Here is a 14352-nt window from a genome sequence, read left to right as displayed (position 1 = left end):
AGAGGGGTCAGTAATTGCACATTTTTGTCTCAGCAAGCAATCCAGCAAGGGAGCAAGTAATAACTATGACCAAAATATAGGAAGACTGTTAGATGATTTAAAAAAATAATACTCTGCACTTCTCAAACTTTAGAGGTAGTGCCCTCTGGAAGGGTATGGAAAACGGATGTACAGGGAGTTGGAACTGGTTTTAGACAAAACATTGTCTCTCTGGAAATAAATGTAAGTTCTGGATATGATACAGGTATTGCAATCCGGATGTGTGAAATGGCTGTTAAAATACAAAAGTGTGAAAAATAGTAGAAGGCAGAAAGGGATTATATTTTTGATTTTGCTTTCTACCAATTTATCATGTTTATGAACTTTCACCAGAATATTCCTTTCATTTTTCTCTTCTGCAAACAATGTAATAGGGGAAGTTTGACAAATTAGTCTGCTAGTTTCCCCATATATATCCCTTCCAACAGCTTTGAATATTCATAGACTCATAGAATCCCTACAGTGCAGAAGAGGCCATTCAGATTATCAGGTCTACACCGACCCTTCAAATGAGCATTCTACCTATTTGCACACCCCCGTCCACCCCGCCCTATCTCCGTAACCCAGAACCTAACCTGCGCATCCCTGGACATGAAGGGGCAATTTAGAATGGCCAGCCCGCCTAACCACATCTTGGGACTGTGGGAGGAAACCGGAGCACCCAGAGGAAATCCACGCAGACACGGGGAGAACGTACAAACTCCACACAGAGGCCGGAATTGAACCTGGGTTCATGGTGCTGTGAGACAGCAGTACTAACCACTGTGCCACCATGTCGCCGTTTGCTTCTGAAGTCCGAAAATGGTTTAAGATTTTTTATTTTTCATTTATGGGGTATGGGTGCCACTCGATAGGCCAACATGTATTGCCTATCTCTAGTTGCCCTTCAGAAGGTGGTGATGAGTTGTCTTCTTGAATAGTTTTAGTCCCACCGAGCTTTTAGGGAGGGAATTCCAAGATTTTGACCCAGCGACAGTGAAGGAACGGTACTATATTTTCAAGTCAGGATGGTGAGTGACTTGGAGGGGAACCTCCAGGTGGTGGTATTCCCAGGTATCTGCAGCTCTTGTCCTTCTAGATGACAGCGGTCGTGGGAGGTGGAAAGTGCTGTGTAGGAAACCTTGGTGAGTTCCTGCAGTCCATCTTGTAGATGGTAGATGTGGACAGCACGGTAGCACACGTGGATAGCACAGTGGCTTCACAGCCCCATGGTCCCAGGTTCAATTCTCCCCTGGGTCACTGTCTGTGCGGAGTCTCTACGTTCTCCTCGTGTCTGTGTGGGTTTCCTCCAGGTGCTCCAGATTCCTCCCACAGTCCAAAGACGTGTAGCTTAGGTGGATTGGCCATGCTAAATTGCCCTTAGTGCCCAAAAAAGATTAGGAGGGGTTATTGGGTTATGGGGATAGGGTGGAAGTGAGGGCTTAAGTGGGTCGGTGCAGGCTCGATGGGCTGAATGGCCTCCTTCTGCACTGTATGTTCTATGTATCTATGTACACGTGGTTACCACTGTTCGTCAATGGTGGTGAGATTGAATGTTTGTGAAAGGGATAGCAATCAAACAGGCTGCTTTGTCCTTGATAGTGTTGAGCTTCTTGAGTGTTGTTGGAGCTGCACTCAACCAGGAAAGTGAAAAGTATTCCATTACACTCTTGATTTGTGGCTTGTAGATAGAAAAAGGCTCTGGGGAGTCAGGAGATGAATCACAGGATTCCTTGCCTTTGGCATGATCTGGTAGCCACAGTATTTATATAGCTAATACAGTTCAGTTTCTGGTCAGTGGTAACCCCCAGGATGATAGTGAGGGATTCAGCGATGGCAATGCTATTGAATGCGAAAGGGCGATGGTTAGATCCTCTCTTGTTGGAGATGGTAATTGCCTGGCACTTGTGTGACCTGAATGTTACTTGCTACTTTTCAACCCAAGCCGGAATATTGTCCAGATCTTGCTGCATTTGGACATGGACTGTTTGAGTATCTGAGGAGTTGTGAATGGTGCTGAACATTCTGCAGTCATCTGCGAACATCCCCACTTCTGACCTTATGATGAAAGGAAGGTCATTGATGAAGCAGCTGAAGATGATTGGGCCTTGGACATTGCCCTGTGGATCTCCTGCAGTGATGTCCTGGAGTTGAGATGATTGACCTCCAGCCATTACAACCACCTTCCTTTGGGCCAGGTATGACTGCAATCAATGAAGGGTTTCCCCCGATTCTCATTGACTCCATATTTGTTCGGAGTCCTTGGTGCCATACTCGGTCAAATGCTGCATTGACGTCAAGGGCAGTCACTCTCACCTCAGCTCTGTATGTGGTGGGGTTGGGGTGGGGAATAAAGAGAAAATAAAAGAACAATTGTGTGTAGCCGTTGTTGGTTGGGAAGCCGTAGAAGCAATAGACGTTTGGCCTTAAAAGAGGCATGATCATTAATAAAATTGCATGTTAACTAACTTTTTATTTTCTAAAAACAGCATGAAGCAGCAAAAGTTGGGTGTGGGAACTTTGCATTTCATATTTAAAACATTGACAAATTTGTATCACACTTAACGTGTCTAGAGATAACATATTGAGTTGCATTGTTAAGCTTTTATGGATAATTTGCTAAACATCCCTTTAACAAGTTTTATGCCATTTTCACCAAACTTTTCTGGTGAAAAAGAGATTGTTAAGACCAAAGACTCTAAAATGCTCCATAAGATGTCAGAAAAGCTCCATAAGATGTCAGAAATTCCCTGTTATCAGCGGCCAATGACGAGTCGCCTCCACCACATGCCGGCGGGGTGGGGGGGGGGGGGGGTGATGGTTTGGAAAATTCCGCCCAGTAGATGATTTGAACTATATTGGGCACATGTGCACTGGTGCAGCACTGGGACGATACTATTGCCCATTGTGTTTCTGGTGCTTTTCGTTTTATATAAAATGTTAATATCATGTTAATAGGGCGAGGTTGATTTATTTCACCACCTTGTCAAAGGTAATATTTTTTCTTCTTTCCACCAGTTGCGCTCATTTTGATTTCTGTTTTGCTGTTTAATAACAGAATTCCGCAAGGTTCTTTTAGGCAGGGATGCTGAATTGAACAGTCGCTGATCATCGTGGCATTGTCACCTTTGCTTTTAAATAAACCAAAAGTAATCTAGCCTTGTGACATTGGCGTACTCATATTTTAGGACGGTACAATGAACCATCATAAAGTGCTGGTAAATGAGACCTCCCCAGAGCATACGTTCCTAATCTTAGAACATCTGGCAAAAGAAGAATGGGAAGGGGATTTGCACTCACACCTGTTTGAAGTGTCTTAATGAAGTGCTGGCATATGTCCATCTTCTGCATAGAATAGTTGATAGGAGGGAGGGTAATGGCTTTATGGAAATGAACTGACAAATTAGACAGAAAATTAACAGGTGGTTTTGAATTTTTAATGGTAGGGAAGCAGAAGGGCGAAAGGGCTATGCCATCAATTTTCCACTTTCAGCTACAGTATTGTTGATGTGACAGAGCTACATTTCTGAAAGGTGATCACTGCTTTTCAAGTACTTTGAATGAGAACATTGCTTGAATGCAAAGCACATCGTTCAAGTGCATGAGATGGCAAACATGATAATTAAAAATCTTTAAATCTGCATGTGGGGGAGTTGAAAGCTTACACAGGTGCTCATTTATATGAGCCATTAAAATTATTTATTTCATTGCATCATCTTGCAAGAGGCTTCCTGGGGTTTCTCATAGCTTTCTTTGAGTCACTTATTCTCATAGCTTTATTTTTCTCTCACATGTCACAGGAAAGAAACTACTCTATTTGAAAGTAAAATGCATCAAATTCTTCTATTTTCAACTCAATTTGCCCAGACCATCTGTTTTTAAGCAGGCAGGTAATTGGAGGCCTGCTGTAGCTAGTGCTCTTTACCAGAACTGACTTGGAAATAATTGTCATAGGTTCAATCCCTGCACCGACCATAGTAGTTCATGGAGGCCTTCTCACCTCGCCCCAGGCTTGAGGACTGGTGTTCCTCGAGTGATATATAATTAATTGTCTCTCTCCAATGGAGAGAAATACCTTTTTGTAGGCTATGGTTAATTACCTTATCTAATCTTCTTTGGCAATCACTCACTAATGAGTATGATTGTCCACCTAAGAAACTCTGTGTAACTTGCTCCCAATAGTGCGACTGTATTGTCTTTCATTTCATATTTAAATGTTTGTGTATGTCAGGGATCAGATAACCTAAACAATAAGTATGTCACAATGAGCATTTTATAGACTTCTTTCCAATCAGCAGAGCTGCAGCCATTTTTTTCTTGTTTTGCTTTGTTTTTGCGAGGTTATGAACGTGAATCTTTTTTAAGTTAATTTTCATTCTTATTGCCTTGATCTCCTCAACCCATCTGTGTTGCCCCTCCAACTGTTGATTCTATTATATCAAGAACTTTGAAGTACTCTCAAGTTTGTTGGTTTATGTAGTCGGTTGTAAAAATAGCATTCAGCTGTTTATCCTTGTCTGATGTATATTCTAATCCATCTCATGTTAAATGTTGTCTTCTTTCTGTGATTGCATAACCCATACAGGGGACTATTTTGGTAAGATACTTGATTTACTAAAAGCTTTACATAAAAATCACTTAATGGACCCAATTGCCTCTAATTGTAATATTTCCATTTCTGTGCAGGCATAGAATTTCAATATTTTTTCTAGATTGATATTTGTTGAGTAATCTATTCTTTGTAGCCCAGCAGAACTGTTGGAACTTGTACCATGGTACAATTTAGCACCGATTTGATCGCTATTGTGTGACATTCATTAAAAGGATCAATGTTAGAACCGAATGCACTCCCTATGTGCAAACTTTGGTAGCCCAGTTCAACTGACTTTGTCTAAATTTTGACCCCTGCTTTGAAACATCATGCAACATTGGACATACATATTATAAATATGTACATCTTTGGCATTATGCTCTACTTGCATCTCATGCAGTTTAGTTACAGTCCTATAACATTTAAACAGAATGTCTGTTTATCACACATTTTCCCATCACTCCTTAAATGTTGAGCACCATTTTGCTGTCTTACCTGACTCCCTCTAACATGCTTCATTTCCCAGGGGCTGAAAGAGGGCAGGCCAGTGATCTGGTCCTTTGTCTCGTGTCAGTCTACAACCAGTCACCAGAAGCTGCCCAAGAACAGCTTCAGAGTGACTCGCTTGGTGATTTTTCGCCATCCCTCCCAGTATAGCTTATGTCCATCAAGTATTCATTATTATTGGGGTGGCACAGTAGCGCAGTGGTTAGCACTTCTGCCTCATGGTGCCAAGGACCCAAGTTTGATCCCGACCCTGGGTCACTGTCCAATGTGGAGTTTGCACATTCTCCCCATGCCTGTGTGGGTCTCAACCCCACAACTCAAAGATGTGCAGGATAGGTGGATTGGCCACGCTAAATTGCTTCTTAATTGGAAAAAAAAATGATTGGGTACTCTTTAAAAAAAAAAAAAAAAAAAAAATTTAAGTATTCATTATTACAAGTTATAAGTGTACTAAAGTGTGAAACATAATGAATTGTATAATCCTGATGTAAATTTCGTAGATATTTTCTCAGTTTTAAATCAGGACATTGAAGAGCTGTGCCTTATCCTAATTCTGAACTGTGAATATGCTTAACATTGCTATTGCTTAGGTACAACTTTAATGTATTTTAATCTCTGAACTGTTTTTTTAAATTTTAATGGTCCACAGTGATGCTGGAGTGAGCCAGTCGCAGGATGACAGCATTGTTGGAACAAGGCAGTTCAGGCATAGTGTTGCTATAATGCCCTTCCCTGGTACACTTTCCTCCAGTAGCCCTGATCTGTTGCAACCTGCTACCAGTATGCTTGATTTCACAAATCCCACAGGTAAATAATCAAATCCTTGAAATATTTATTTATATATTAAATATATTTAATATATTTTGTATATTAAAATGTAAAAAAAAATTAAGTTACATGTTGTTCAAAACTCAGTGTAATTTAAAACAAAACAGTTGGTTTTAAAACTTGCTTTACCAAGTTTCAGATCTAAGGAAGGAAGAAAAAAATCTGCATATCTTCAGAACTTCTGCAATATTTCAGTGAGAATGAAACATATTCAATATTGTTATTAAGGCTAGGAAAAAACATTGAAAAACCAAGGGTTTTTGTCGGGCTGCATGAAATATTGATGCACTATATCTAGCACTAATTTTTTAAAATGCTATACACGTTTGTTATGATGCCCATGGGAAACCATAAACCAGATAGCTAAATAACTGAATGACCACCAGAGGAAATTACAAACAAGATTTCACTTTTTGTAACTTTTACTTTAACACAAATCAGAATCAACGTTAATTAAACATCAATTAACAGGAAAATGATATTGTAAGTAAAAAGCAAATTTGTTGATGCACCAAAGATACATTTTGTGTAACCATAAGCACCTACATCACTCCCAGCAGACATAAAGCATTACGTAGCTACACAGTGCCACAATATGCTGTTTTTATTTATACTGGTAGGTCAGGAATCCTATCCGACAGCAGCCTTTATCATCATCAAATGTGCATTTCTGTGAATCCTCTCTCCCTGGTTCAAGACAGACCTGATAGTTTAATCCTCCAGAGTTCCTTTTCAACCAGCCACTGAATAACGCATGGTTCATGATTTGGTCACTTCGGATAAAACACTCAGCTCTTTAGTGTCTCCAAGCTATTCACAAAAAACCTTCCTTTTTAGTCAGCTTACACAATGCCTCCAAGAGCTCCTGTCCCTTCTGCCAAACAGAAAAACTGACCTCTTTCCAACAGTAATTTGCATTTTCTCACAAGAATCCACGTTCTGTGTCCGTCTGCTTTCTCTTTGTGTCTGCATCTGTGTGCTAATCACTTTTCGGCCTTCAGTTCTGATTTGTCTTGCAACTTTCCTTTACTTCCTCCAGCCATACGGCTTCTGTCTAAATGTCCTTCCTGTTGATGATGCTTCCAGGTTAAGGGTCGCCAAGTCACATGGACTCATGAACAAGGACACCCAGGTGCCTTTGGCCATCAACACCGTTCAACCTTTCACCATTTAAGAAACATTCGCATTTCTGTTTTTTCCTGCAAAGATGGATAGCAATATTTTTTCACATTATATTCCATTTGCTATGTCCTTGCCCACTCACACAGCCTGTCTAAATCCCCTTGAAACCTCTTTGCATCTTCCTCACAACTCACATTCCCATCCAGTTTTTTGCCATCAGCAAATATGAAAATGTTATATTTGATTCCCACATCCAAACTATTGGTATAGATTGTGATAGCTGGGCCCCAAGCATTAACCCTTGTGGTACCCCACTAGTCACAACCTGCCAACCTGAGAATTACCCATTTATTCCTACTCTCTGCTTTCTATCCATTGATCAGTTGGCTGATTTTTTTTTGAACAGATGATTGCAAAGTTACACAGATGGTTACTGGAAATTTAGTTTTGTGCACTTCTCTCAGTTCCATGCAGAGTTAACTTTTGGAAAGGGTGGGGAATTTTGTAAATGAAAAATCTACAACACATATATATTTATTTCAAATAAGTTAAGGAAAATTGTATTAAATTCTTAAATTCTAAAACTGTTTTGGAAAAAAATGAGTTCCAAGAGGTGCATAGAACCAAATGTTGGTTTAACAAAGGCAGATTCTCTGGTCATTATCACATTGCTGTTTGTAGTAGCTTGCTGTGCGCAAATTGGCTGTCATGTTTCCTACATTACAATATTGACTATTTTTCTTTGTCTGTAAATTTGATATGCTGGTGCTTACTATAAGTGTAAGTTTTACCTTTTGTGGAACTTAAACACTTGTTTTAAAAAGTCTCATAAATTGACATGTTTACCAATTTTAACATAAAGCCTCAAGGAATCAGCCTTACCAATACTAAATTTCCCAATAAATCAAAGGAATTTGAACATTAGTTTTAATGAGATTGCTTTTCTTTTTAAGAATCTATTTCTCAACAAAGCTAAGTTAATGCCCTTGTTGATGATGAATACAACATTTAAGACAATTTTATTAAACTAAAAATATATGATCATCGCTTTGCATGATTGGAATTCTTGCAGTTGAGCTGGCTACTGTAATTAATTTGTGACTTTTTTCAAATTGATTTGAATATTGTGTAATTTCCTTTTTATCTGTTCTGCTCCTAAACTATCCTCATCGCAGCTACAGGTTTTTATAGTGAGTATCCATCAGTCCTTCTGTGTTCTTGTATTGCATGTTTGTTTCCTTGTGTGGTGTGTTCACTTTGTGTTACCATCATGTACATGATTAATGGTCACAATGTTGATATTGTGATGTTGCTTTTATTTAGTTTTGCTGGGATAGATTAAAAGGCTCTGTATATTTATGATGGTATGGTACTTTGCACAGCCTACATACAGCACTCTGGAGAGGAATTGTTGTTCCCTGCTCACCATATTTCACCTCCGTCACCACATTTCACCTCCCTCACCACTTGTTGAGTTGATGATCTTGGTCAAGTAGCTATATGGTGGCACTAAGTAAAAGCCTGGTCATTTCCTGAAAGGAGTGAAAATCAATTGGAAGATTGTTGTCAATCTGTTTCCTGCATTCCTTAAAAACTAGTTGAAGTACAGAACTGACAAGCCTGGAAGCAAGTCATCAACCCAGCATTACTGCCTTTGGAATTGTGTGGTATGGCAATGCCAAGGTGCACTGGAAAGAAAATAGAATGATTTTATAAATTACTTTCAAAAATATCCTCCTTTATTTCCCTTGAGAAGTTTTTGTGCATGAACAATTTTTTTCAATAATATAATTCTCATTAAGGTTATCATCCAAAGCTCATTATATCTAATTGCAAGCTGTTCATTCTAAGTTGGCTTATTGCTTTCCCATATTGCCCTTTTTTCTAACCTAACTTTACAAAACAACATTTTAACCCATATGAAAACTTTAGATATTGGAGAGACTCATTACAGTTCAAAATTACATTTTTAAAATTAATGTTTTGTTTGCATCAAGGTGTCAGTTGTGGGAATACTGACCTTTTTACAGTGTCACGCTGTGTTAAAACAGTCAGATCAGGTTCTCCCTGATTGGAGTATAGGTTAGACAGACATTAAAAACAGTTTTACACAGTTCTAATACAGCTGGCTGAGCTCTTGTACAGCTGATGGCAACACTAAAATTAACTCCTAAGCTTCAATGAGGTTAGCAGCCAAAAAAGCCCAGGGGGTGAAATTGCTCTATGCGAGTCACACAAAATGGGCTGTTAGTAAATTAATTGACAATTCTACATCACAGCTGATTTTCTTTTCCAAAAACTCTGTTGTGTGAATGTATTACTGAGTATTGTGAATGGCCAATGAAGTACACTTTTTAAAAAGAGAGACAAAGCTAATCTGAGTAATTACTAACCACTATTAGCTTAACGTCTGTGATAAAGAACATTGTAGTCTCTTTTTTTAAGGCTGGAATTACTCCATATCCAGATCCAAAACTCTACAGCGATATCCTAACTTGCATATCATTCTGTTCACATTTCACCCCTTGCCTGCTTACATTGTCCCCCCGTCTAATACATTTAACATTCTCATCCTTGTTTTCAATTCCCTCCATGGTTTTGCCCCTTTCTAGCTCTGTAATCGAGTTCTAACCTCTTGTGCTCCCAGATTTTTCTTTGCGCCCCTATTTATGACCATTTCTTCAGCTGCCAGACCTTTAACTCTGAAATTTTCTTCATAAACTCTCTGCCTCCATCTCTCTCTCATTTAAGACGCACCATAAAATCCACCTCTGATCAAGCTTTTGGTTTTCTATGTTGTCAGCTTTCCCTCGATTCAAGGATGACAGAGTTGTGGGTTTCAGCCAAAGTGCTTCATCTTCAGGGTGCATGTGGGAAGGATGTTTCTTTTGTGGCAGAATCTAGAACTCAGGGTCGCTATTTCAAAATAAGGGGAAGCCCATTTATGACAGATGATGTGGAGATGCCGGTGTTGGAATGGGGTGGGCACAGTAAGAAGTCTTACACACCAGGTTAAAATCCAACCGGTTTATTTAGAATCACTAGCTTTTGGAGCGTAGCTCCTTCATCAGGTGAGTGAAGAGGTAGGATTGTGAGATTTTGAAATTCTCATCCTCAAAAGGTGGTTGTAGCAGATCCCTTGACTGTCTTTAAAACAGAGCTCGATGGATTCTAGATAAATAAGGGGGTGAAAGGTAGTCAGGGGTATACAGGAATGTGAAATTGAGGTTAAAATCGGATCAGCTATTGTCTTATTGAATGGCGGGAGCAGGCTTGAAGGCCGAGGGCTTATCTCCTAATTCATAATTTCGTAACTGACAAACCGATTCCCGGCTACCAGATCTTTGGGCTGATGGGACAGATGTCCTATTGGTAGTGGGATCCAGAGTAACAAAATGCTTCCTTTCCTTCTTTGCCACTACTCTGCCTCATTAATACGTTATGACTCATATTGTGATGCAGCTTCATGAACAAATTGTCTCCATTTTAACCTTCATAGCAACCTTTAGTTATTGATGTCAATGCTGCTGTACTTCAAGGAGGACTGCAGAGTGTCTTTGAAGTTTTTTCTTTGTCCTTTCCTGCATATTTGAGCATTAGAGTGTTGAGCAAACAGGCCCTGATGGGGAAGATGCTTTTCGGTCATCTGTGCACAGTGTCCAGTCCGTCGAAATTGATTTTGCAGGAATTTTGCCTGAATGATTGTGGAGCTGGCTTCAAAAAGGAGACGAGCGTTTGTTCAACCATCCTCATTGAATCCAGAGGATGTGGCATTATTGATGGACTACAGCAGTGTGATGGCAACAGCTGCTTTGTACCCTCGGACTCTTGTTGATATGTGATCTTTGTTGTCAAACAGTCGAGGCAGAAGTTTGTAGAAACCCAAACGCCATCATGGTAGCCTTGGCTGCCAAGGTATGAGGACATATTTCAGAGTCTCTCCTTTGACATCTATGGGAAATAGAATATTTGGCTGACCATGTTGAATTAACGTGAGTTTTGTTTCAGCAACATTCAAGAACAGACTACGGGCGCGATTCTCCAAAACGGAGGGAAACAGCCAACGCCGGAGTGAAACCCGGAGTGTTTCACTCCGGCGTCGGAGGCCGCTCCTCGCCCTCTATTCGCTGGTCGGCTTGAAAAATGGCAAGCGGCGATTCTCTGAGCCGGGGGGGGGGGGGGGGGAATTGCAGGGGGTGCCAGGGCGGCGTGTCGTGATTCGACCAGCCCTCCCGCGATTCTCCCCCCCCCCCCCCCCCCCCCCCCCCCCGGCATGGGGAGCGGAGAATCGTGTCCTAAGTTCCTTGTGTGCAGAATTGAAGAGATCAAGAGTGTCTTGCAAATCAAATGCAGAGTGGTCAGCGACACTGCTGACATCTGCAAACTACAGATCACTGTAGTTGTGACTATAGGCCACTTACAGACATTTGAACCTGTTATTATTTTACCAGAGTTTAGCTGAATACAGCCTGTCATTATAATTAATGCTTTTGAAGGAAAACCAATAATTGATTCATTGTGATATGCATATTAGTTCAGTGTTTTCTCTTTCTCTTGAAGACTATTTCAGGTTCTGGCAATGCTCTGCTACTCCCCAAAGCTTAAACATGGCATCAGTAAATTATCCAACTAATCAGAGCATCACAGCTGAACCCAGTTCTGTCCCCAACCAACATTCACACTTTCTAGCTGTCAGATTTTGTTTTCCATTTTAACCCTCTCTCGCTAAGAGTTGTAGAAAATAATCATAGTGCCTTAACTGAGATCAGCTAAATAGGGAATCAAACCAGAGACCACCTGATGTGCAGCATCGAATGGCACCATTTATCCATTAAGTGATCTGATAAGCTTTGCTCTTGTTTTTAACTTTTTAATACAAATACCTTATTTTTCAAAAGTCATAATTGGTCACATAAAAGTAATAGCACCATCATAAATCTGTTTGCATGCAGGCAGTTAGAAAAAATATATATTTTTAAATTTAGATTACCTAGTTCTTTTTTTTCCAATTAAGGGTCAATTTAGCATGGCCAATCCGCCTACCCTGCGCATCATTGGGTTGTCGGGGTGAGACCCACGCAGACATGGGGAGAATGTGCAAAATCCATATGGACAGTAACCCAGGGCCGGAATTGAACCCAGGTCCCTCAGCGACATGAGGCAGCAGTGCTAACCACTGTGCCACCACAGAAAATAAACATTCTGAACCAATTCCCCACTGACTTTTATTTTCTTCTGCCCTTGCCTACTCTCCTGCCCACAGCAAATAAAGCTCATGCATGGTTTCATGAATGATGATTGCTCTCCACTATCTCATTCAAGTGGACATGCTCCATGTATTTACATGACGAATGGGCAACGATAGACTATTTCACTGGGTGACTTATCATAATGAAGCCTGACCCTTTCCTCGCCCGTCATCCACGCACATGTTTCCAGTGGGGTTTGATGGTTGTTAGCTAGGGTTAGCAACATTGAGCAATGTTTCTCTCTCTCCCGCTACTCGAGATGCCCCCTTCTCCATTTGAAGAATTGGCATTGGTCATTCTTGGGTTGATGGTATAAATCTTGAATTTATATTTTAAAATTTAAGAGGTGTAAAATTATTGCACATTTTGTGGCAACTTTCTAATAAATGCTATCCCTTATTTGCTTTGGCGACATTTTGAAATGACCATGCTTGTTCCCTTGGTGAGTTTCAAATGCTGACCCATTAAAGAATGAATCCATAATACTGATAATTTTGTCATCCTTATTCCATATTCAGTAATGTTAAAAAGATTTTGCTCTTGCATTATCAGGTTTCGTGCCAATTTGAGTAAACATTCAACTGTTGCTTTGTAAAGCAATTATGCAGAATAACTGAATGTTTTGTCAGAAAGGCCAGAATCCCTCAACATTTATCTTTGAGTCATTTGATCAATGGTTCTCAACTATATTATTTGGCTGGGCAGAGTATTCTGTTTAAGGCAAACATTTGCTTTGGGATATGGGCAAGAGAATATATTTTCTATTTATTTTTCTGTAACAGACATACCAGATCAAGTCATTCGAGTCTTTAAGGCAGATCAGCAAAGTTGTTACATCATCATAAGCAAAGATACCACTGCTAAAGAAGTTGTTGCCCATTCTGTCCATGAATTTGCCCTGACTGCACCACCCGAGACATACTCACTCTGTGAAGTTTCTATAAGTCCTGAAGGCGTCATCAAGCAAAGGAGACTTCCTGACCAATTATCTAAGCTTGCTGACCGGATCCAACTGAACGGCAGGTGAGAATAAAATCATCTGTTGCACACAAACATTTTATTTTAACCTACTGGTTGTTTTCTGCAGTGTGTAGAAGATACATGAGTTTGTCTTTCAATAAGATCATTTTCCTTGTATTTTAATCACTATTATGTGATGTTATAGTTAATTTTACTAGAATCCAAGCATTGTGTATTTATGAAACCATCTCACTATATAATGTAGTCAAATTAGATTGATAAGTTTCCAACTAAGTTTCCAAATATTTTGATGACCATCGTGGGATATCGTTGTTGACTTATTTTTATAATCCAAGCTTTATTCTGTATTTATGACACAGTCTCAAGGTATAATGTTGAAAAAATTCACAATCGAAAGCATCAGGAAGAATGACCACTTCAAAGTAGTTGATTGTTGCCTTTCTAAATTGAACCCACTAAAGAGCACAGAGAATTCAGGGGTGGGGGAGATGGAGAAAAGAAGGTGATGTGTTAATTTGAAAACTGATCCTGATCTGAAAATCTAATTGTGACCGATTATGAATAATTCTAAGCAGTAATAAAGTGTCAATACTGTGTTTCAAAGCAATATAACTTCTGTCTATTTCACTGTTCAGATACTATCTGAAGAATAATATGGAAACAGAGACTCTTTGCTCAGATGAAGATGCCCAGGAATTATTGAGGGAAAGTCAAATATCTCTGCTGCAACTCAGCACTATTGAGGTAGCCACTCAACTCTCAATGCGAGACTTTGAATTGTTCCGAAACATTGAACCCACTGAATATATAGATGACCTATTCAAACGAGAGTCAAAAACTGGAAATGTACATCTCAAGCAATTTGAGGATGTTATCAATCAGGAGACATTCTGGGTTGCCACTGAGATTTTGAAGGAAACCGTTCAATGGAAAAGAATGAAGATAATTAAACATTTCATTAAAATTGCCCTACACTGCAGAGAATGCAAGAATTTTAATTCCATGTTTGCAGTCATCAGGTATGAATTAATTTTGGTTTGTTGGTTTGATGGCTAA

At 39.8% G+C, this 14352-nt stretch overlaps 1 protein-coding gene across 15 annotated transcripts in view; it reads left to right on the top strand.

Moving 5' to 3' along the window:
• LOC119965324 (rap guanine nucleotide exchange factor 6-like) overlaps positions 1 to 14352 on the top strand; it is a 498093-nt gene that overhangs the window by 413607 nt on the left and 70134 nt on the right. For 8 of the 15 annotated variants that reach the window (XM_038795925.1, XM_038795921.1, XM_038795927.1 and 5 more), the window contains 5 exons: positions 4604 to 4615; positions 5766 to 5923; positions 8242 to 8256; positions 13098 to 13338; positions 13932 to 14315. In XM_038795925.1, coding sequence (XP_038651853.1) covers positions 4604 to 4615; positions 5766 to 5923; positions 8242 to 8256; positions 13098 to 13338; positions 13932 to 14315 — 810 coding nt within the window. Of the gene's footprint in view, positions 1 to 4603; positions 4616 to 5765; positions 5924 to 8241; positions 8257 to 13097; positions 13343 to 13931; positions 14316 to 14352 lie in introns of those variants that run through there. The other 7 variants (XM_038795924.1, XM_038795922.1, XM_038795929.1 and 4 more) reach the window with 4 other exon arrangements.

Source organism: Scyliorhinus canicula, chromosome 4 (genome assembly GCF_902713615.1).
Source record: "Scyliorhinus canicula chromosome 4, sScyCan1.1, whole genome shotgun sequence".
Taxonomy (NCBI): Eukaryota; Metazoa; Chordata; class Chondrichthyes; order Carcharhiniformes; family Scyliorhinidae; genus Scyliorhinus; species Scyliorhinus canicula.
This window is presented reverse-complemented; position numbering and strand designations above follow the sequence as displayed.